The following is a 7,500-nucleotide window of genomic DNA, read 5'->3' as shown; positions in this document are numbered from 1 at the left end:
TGTGTGTTGTGGCGTGTGTGTCCGTGTGTGTGTGTGTGTGTCTACTAACTGGCATGCTCAAAGCCCGTCTGCATGCGTCTGAAGAGCCGGTGCCTCCACTCCCAGGCCTTGAGTTGCCTCTCATGGTCCGACGCCTCCCGCTCCCCGGGGAACTCACGGTGCACCTGGGCCTGCAAGTCCCCCACACGCTGCTCTGCCTCACGGACCAACGTGGCCAGGTGCACCGCACGGCCCTCCAGGCTCACAACTGCAGGGCACAAACACACACTGTTGTAATTTGGATTACACACTAAGGCAACGATCAACACATTGCCAGCCGTGCGCTTGGGAATAATAGCATCCCTTTTGGGCGAATAAAGCATTGCGCAGGTGTCCTTTCATTCGAAGAAAACCTCCCCCTCTTTTCCCATAATCCACTGGTAAAACCCTCAAGCCTTTTTAATGTCTCTGTTTGTCAGAGGCACTAACGCAAATTCCTCATTAAATCCCATTTAACTGCGCAGTCACTCTTTAAGGGTGACATCATTCAGAGTTAAAATGACAGAGAAAATGGGGTCATGAAACGAAGTGCGGACAGGCGGGGTTTGGGTTTCTCTGTGGTGCAGGGATTTCAAGGGGACACCCAAAATGATGAGAAAACTGTTTGTCGGCGCGGTAAGACAAGAGGTTTAACCACGTTATTATAGATCAGCCTGGCTTACTACCTAGCTCGGTCTCCCTGACTCAAAGTGGGTCTTGAGTGAACTTCAACGTGTCACCGTGTCTCACTTAACTGTGTTCGTGCATTTCTCCGTACGTCTCACTGTGTTTCGTTTGTGTTTCTTGTACCATCTGAGCCACAGGGGACGACCACTATGAGTCTATATGGTGTCTATGAATGCCTATGTCTGTCTCTCTATGTCTGTGTCCGAGACAGTATGTCTACAGTATGTCTCTGTCTCAGGGAGCCGCAGACAGGCTCTCTGAAGTCTCCTGCAGCAGAATCAATGGCTTTTCGGGAGCTTTCGTTCAAAGCCTAACGAAAGCACTGCATTGTCTTTGATCTCAATTCTCCTCAGATGGAGTTTGATTAGAACGCTCTTATAAAAACGCCGACGCGGTATCCTGGTTGGGGTTTTTGACGGGAGAGCCCTTTATTTCTCTCCTCCTCCCTCCCTCTTTCTCTTTCCCTCTCTTTTTTTCTTCATGTGTTGTTTGGGCTCCGGAGAGCAATCAAAGAGCAAACTTCAGTAAACACCACTTTCCACTCAAGTGTTTTCAATTTGGTGATACCTTTATAAAAACGCCTGGATAGGTTCTGGAAAGGGAGCGCAAACACAAATAGTCTGGGAGCGCTCGGCGAGTCCTAATCATTAGCAGAGGGTGAGACGGTGGAGGCTGCTAGATCACAGGCGGCAGAACCTTGTGAAGATGACTAATATTGCATCATAATGCCATAACGACGCCCCCTTTTGCACCATTATATTTTTCGGCTTTCACCCTTTCCTCGCTCGCTGCCAGACTGAGAGACAACAACAGTCAACTTTGACGTTCTCTCCAGTGTAGGAGCGCGCGGTTGTTTGAGCGCGTCGTGAGAGGCTGGTCGTTCTGCTTACTGTGACAGCTGCTCTGGTTGCCGTGGCAGCGGGGGTGGTTTCCATGACGACGGCCGTTCTTGCCGGAGTGAGGATTAAGTTACTTTTAGACGCTGATCTAAAGTCAGTTTTGCATTCTAAGAGTTAGGATTTGGGGAGGGCAAGCTGATCCTAGATATGTACCAAAAGGACCTATTCTACTCCTACTGTACATGAGGATGGAGCATGCTCCATATGTTCTTCAATAAACAACTGTTATGATGCTGTAAGCCAAGGAGCAGGCAAGCAGGTGAACAGACAGAACGTCAGACAGAATGAATACAGCTAGTCTGCCAGTCAGCCAGCCAGAACAGGTACCCACAGTGGGGGCTCTCCTTGGCTCCGGCGCGGAGCAGCAGCCTGGCCATGGGTACGTTGTTGGTCATGACTGCGATGTCCAGGGGCAGCAGGCCCTCACTGTTAGGGGTGTTGAGGTCCAGCTCCTCCATACTGTACTGGGACAGGAGTAGCTGCACCAGGTCCATCTCTTGGTGCTCCACCGCCTCGAACAGCGCCTCGTTACTCTGGAACTGACACACATCAACAAATGTTTAATGAGGTGTTAGGGGCTTGTGTTGTGTCTGTGATGAGTCTGTATCTTGCATGTGTCTCATCTGTATTTCGTTTTGAGTCTGTGTTGATTCTGTATTGAGTCTGCGTTGATTCTGTATTGAGCCTGTGTTGATTCTGTGTTGATTATGTTTTGAGTCTGTATTGAGCCTGTGTTGATTCTGTATTGAGCATGTGTTGATTCTGTATTGAGTCTGTGTTGTTACTGTATTGCACCTGTGTTGATTCTGTATTGAGCCTGAGTTTATTCTGTATTGAGCCAGTGTTTATTTTGTATTGAGTCTGTGTTGCTTCTGTATTGAGCCGGTGTTGATTCAGCATTGAATCTGTGTTGAGCCATTGTTAATTCTGTATGGAGCCTGTTCTGATTCTGTATTGAGCCTATGTTGATTCTGTGTTGAGCCTGTTTTTAACCTGTATTGACCCTGTGTTGAGCCTGTGTTTAACCTGTATTGACCCTGAGTTGAGCCTGTGTTTAACCTGTATTGACCCTGTGTTGAGCCTGTGTTTAACCTGTATTGACCCTGAGTTGAGCCTGTGTTTAACCTGTATTGACCCTGTGTTGAGCCTGTATTTAACCTGTATTGACCCTGAGTTGAGCCTGTGTTTAACCTGTATTGACCCTGTGTTGAGCCTGTGTTTAACCTGTTTTGACCCTGAGTTGAGCCTGTGTTTAACCTGTATTGACCCTGAGTTGAGTCAGTGTTTAACCTGTATTGACCCTGTGTTGAGCCTGTGTTTAACCTGTATTGACCCTGTGTCCATCACCATAGTGGACTTGCGGAGGCGCTCTTTATCGCCCCGTCCCGACACAACACTGTCCTCCAGGCCAGGCAGGTTGCCCACACGGAACTTCCCTGACAGGTTCCGGTAAAGGCGGCGGGCGGCACTGGGGGATGACAGACTCGTGGACTTGTTCCGGATGGGAGGAGGATGAGGCTCTCGCATCTCTCGCTGGTTCATCTTGGCTGAGTCGGCCCTGTTGGGAGACAGGGGGGGGTTGGATAGGGGCAGAGGAGGGCGAAAGGTTTTGGTGAGTATTAGTATCAATTGTATCGGTCTTAATATGCTATTTTAGCAGATGCTTTTATACAAAGTGATTCAGAGTTTATAGTGGTAACTATAGTATATTCAGTATTTGTGGTCCATGAGGGAATCAAACCCAAAAAAGCCTGGTGTTGCTAGGACATACCCACTGAGCCACTGCAATTACAGTGTGAATGGGATGAGTATTTGTTATACTTCTGGTATTTTTGAATCACTTGCACCAGTGGTGGAATATGTACCCAATTGTCATACTTGAGTAAAAGTAAAGATACCTTAATAGAAAATGACTCAAGTAAAAGTGAAAGTCACTCAGTAAAATACTACTTGAGTAAAAGTCTAAAAGTATTTGGTTTTAAATATATCAAAGTAAATGCAATTGGTAAAATATACTTAAGTATCAAAAGTAAAAGTACAAGTATAAATCTTTAAAAAAATTATAATTTTAAGTACCTTATATTAAGTTAATCAGACCAACACTCAGACATCATTTACAAATGAAGATCAGATCAGAGGCAGTAGGTATGACCAGGGATGTTCTCTTGATAAGTGTGTGAACTGGAAAATGTTTCTGTCCTGCTTAGGCATTCAAAATGTAACAAGTACTTTTGGGTGCCAGGAAAAATGTATGTAGTAAAAAATACATAATTTTCTTTAGGAATGTAGTGAAGTAAAAGTTTTCAAAAAATATAAATAGTAAAGTACAGATACCCCAAAAAACGACCTTTTCATTAAGTACTTTACACCACTTTGCTAACACTTTTCAAGAATGTACCAAACATTACCATATGTTACCTTAGATACTGTGATAATAAACAGTACATTGCTTGTTAATATCTTTATAATGTCTTGTTTAGAATTTCCTTAACATAGAGGCTATATTGAAGACTAAGAAAATACAGCCGAAACACATTACCCTGCAAACAACAATGAGTCGTTGGGAAGTCCCCGGAACATCACAAAATGGTCGCCTAAACTCTTCCGGACGTTGTGTCAATGTCCCCTGGGGGTTTAGTTTAGTTTCTAGGACTTTCTTGGAATGTTGTGTCATGGTCCCCTGAATGTCCTCTGAACATCATTGGGATGTTGTGTCATGGTCCCCTCGAGGTTTTTGTCTAGTTCCTGGCTTGTCCCGGGGACGTCACCTGATGGCCGCAAAAAAAACGTTCTCCCCTCAAAAAAAAAATGTTTTTACCCAGGACCCGCACACCATAGTTTCATTACACATCACCCCTAGTTACTGTTGCCAAGTACATCAAGGCCCTGATTGGTGAACCACTGACCCAGCCACAGCTCTTTGTCTTTTGGCGATGCTGGGGACACCCACACAAACAGTGCTTTAAACATATATATTTGACACACTTTGACGTGCATGACTATATTGTTTATGTTTATTCATCCGGGTAATTATTATTCAACTTGTCCCCGCCATAACGATCTCCCTGCCACGCCACCACATCTGCATCAATGAATGACTTCACCTGTAGGACTATTCCGACACTTTGCACTTCATAGTGAATCTCAGCTCCGTGAAAAATACACGGAAGAAAAACAATTTTGTTTATCCAAGTGATTCAGAAGTAACATTAAAACAGAATGACATCACCAACAGACAACTATACTATGCAATGTGCCAGCCAACCAGGTGGGTATTGCATTGGCATCCTTTCTCGGTCATTATGATAGGTAACATATGAGTGAGTCATCATTGGCACTTCCAACTGCCCATCGCTGTCCCACTGCCAGTCGTCTCCCAGTCCTGCCCTCTCAACGTGGCACCTCTTTCTACTGAGAGGCTGAGGTGAGGTCATTCCTTCTCATTCCTTCCTATCTTGGCATCTGTGGCATGCCAGCCATCCTGCCCTCTCTCCACTGCCACGGGAACCATGTGAATGACTGTGTGTTTCTGGGGGAGCCTGGGCTGTCGTGCTAACACACACTTAGCCGCTGACGGAAATGTCAACGGGACTGCTGAGGCGACGGTGACGTATTCCGTCGCCCGGACCCACGTCAGAAAGAGAGAAAGGAAGGGAGAAATAGAGATAAATTGTGAAAAATGTCAGAGCCACCCTCGCTGCTTAGTCAATAGTGAATCACCTACTAAATGAATGTGTGTCATGGACCGAATGCACGACACACATTGAGCCTGTGTTGAAATAAGTATGAAGTCAAGTTCTAGATAGACGTTTAGTAGTGTTCATAGATCATTAATAGAGGATTGAAGTGAGTTATAGTGTTTCTGTAATCAAGATGAACATACGTGCGCACGCACACACGCACACACACACGCGCACGCATACACACGCACGCACGCACGCACACACACACACACACACACACACACACACGAAACAACAGCTGACAGTGGCGGCGGTGCCCACACATCTCCAACATAAAGGCTACGGTCGGCGTAGCCGGCAATCAGCCCCGCGTCAACCCCTTTCACAGGCAGGGTGACACACCAAAATACACCCATCACATCCCCACTCTCACCTCTCCCTCTCTCCTCAGTCTATGTTCTGTCCCATAATAGAGGCCCTTATTTTAGGCTTCCTCATGTTCCCTGGGCTAACCTATTCCAGGGGCAGATAAACGCAGCAGGTATTTGGAATCATTTTTCCATGAGGCAGGGCCGGGATGCAGAGATAAAACAGAGATATATTTGTAATGCTCCGAGTATCCATTTCAAAGAGGAGGTAGTAGAGGAATTTCCAGCAGGCTTATTGTTGTTTATTGTTTGAGATGGAACAGACATTTTCTGTCAACCGCCAGAACAGCCCATCACTCTTTGACGACATTAAGGCGCGTGGGGGGGGGGGGGGGTGGCTTTCATAGATCAACGGATGCCGCCCGCCTGCCACGTGGACTTGTCCGAAAGTCACTTCTCAATGACATGTTACTACTTCCCCAGAGACTCCCTAATGTCCCCAACACCAGAGAGAGAGAGGGGGGAGAGGAAAGAGGGAGAGATAGATGGAGAAACAGAGAGGAAATTGGGGGGGGGGGGGGGGTGAGCAATGAGGGCGAGACAGTGGGTTAAAGAAAGAGAGAGAGAGAGATGGAGAAGGACAGAGAGAGAGAGAGCGAAAGAGCAAACGATAGCCATGCAGCATTGAAAGCCACAGCATGCTAACACGGCCCCTCTCAACACCCAATTTGTCAAAGTTGGGAATGGGTGGGGGGAATAGAATTAGCCCATACCAGTCCACTTTAGAGAACAAAGAAGAACCCTGACCTCGTCAGTCCACTTCTGGTAAAGACCAGCACCCAGCAGGGACATGGAAAAACCCCCATGTACAACAGGACAATGACAGATGTAGGACATAGATGATCAAATACATGTTGTACACAGTCAGGCTCACAAATATTGGCAGCTTGATAAAGATGAGGAAGAAAATACTGTTTAAAATGAATAATACAAATACAGAGCTATGGTCCAACATTTTGAACATTATTTTATTTTATTCTAATACAATTACCCTTGTGAATTTGACCAAGTACCAGGACATTTTAGCCAAAAAACCTGGTTGGCTCATCCAGGAGGCTGACACTTGGCCTCAAGTAGATCTTCCAGCAAGACAATAACCCCAAGCCCACATCAAAATCCACAAAGAAATAGTTAATGGACCACAAAATCTACATTTTACAATGGCCATCTAAGTCTTACGGGCTTGAAACCCCGTTGGAAAAACTCTGGTTTGAATTGAAGAGGGCAGTTCACGAGCGCAGACGACGGATAGTCAAGGATCTGGAAAGATTCCGTATGATACCTCCCAATGTGTTCAACAATCTCAAACATTTTCAAAAAAAGGCTCAATGTTGTTATCCTCGCAAGGGGAGTGTGCTGGAGTACTCAAAACAGGAGTAGCAATAATATTGACCTCTATCTATTTCAGATTTTTTTCATTTCCTGTTAAACAAAATCAGAGCAATTGTATTAGTATAAAATAATATAATAAAATAAATAAATAAAATGGAACATGTTTCGTATAAAGTCCTTTTTGCTCATTGATATACCTTTGATTCTGACTGCATACCGATACACAGTTAGCCGGTGTTGAGCAGGATCTATACGTGCCAATGACAGGTCTAGGACGAAGATGTTAAAATACGATCTAACAAAAATGTCCTTAATTCAACTTAATGCCTCTATATGTCATTTTATGGAATCAAACGCATACAGTATATTCCATCAGGACTGGAATCCAATGTGGCTAAAACATGTATCAGTGACACCCCGGCAAAGGTTGAGAGAACCCTTCATCTTGGGAAT

The 7,500-nt window shown here is 45.3% G+C and overlaps 1 protein-coding gene across 1 annotated transcript in view; it reads right to left on the bottom strand.

Annotated features, from left to right (window-relative positions):
• The window catches only part of LOC139368186 (ankyrin repeat and fibronectin type III domain containing 1b), a 283,187-nt gene that overhangs the window by 26,865 nt on the left and 248,822 nt on the right, over positions 1-7,500 (bottom strand). Inside the window, exons 7-9 of the mRNA XM_071106820.1 lie at positions 2,952-3,162; positions 1,936-2,143; positions 50-247 (exon numbers count right to left, since the gene is read on the bottom strand). Of these exons, the coding sequence (XP_070962921.1) occupies positions 50-247; positions 1,936-2,143; positions 2,952-3,162 (617 nt within the window). The remainder of the gene's footprint in view (positions 1-49; positions 248-1,935; positions 2,144-2,951; positions 3,163-7,500) is intronic.

The sequence above is a fragment of the Oncorhynchus clarkii genome, chromosome 16, assembly GCF_045791955.1.
Source record: "Oncorhynchus clarkii lewisi isolate Uvic-CL-2024 chromosome 16, UVic_Ocla_1.0, whole genome shotgun sequence".
NCBI classification, from domain to species: Eukaryota; Metazoa; Chordata; class Actinopteri; order Salmoniformes; family Salmonidae; genus Oncorhynchus; species Oncorhynchus clarkii.
This window is presented reverse-complemented; position numbering and strand designations above follow the sequence as displayed.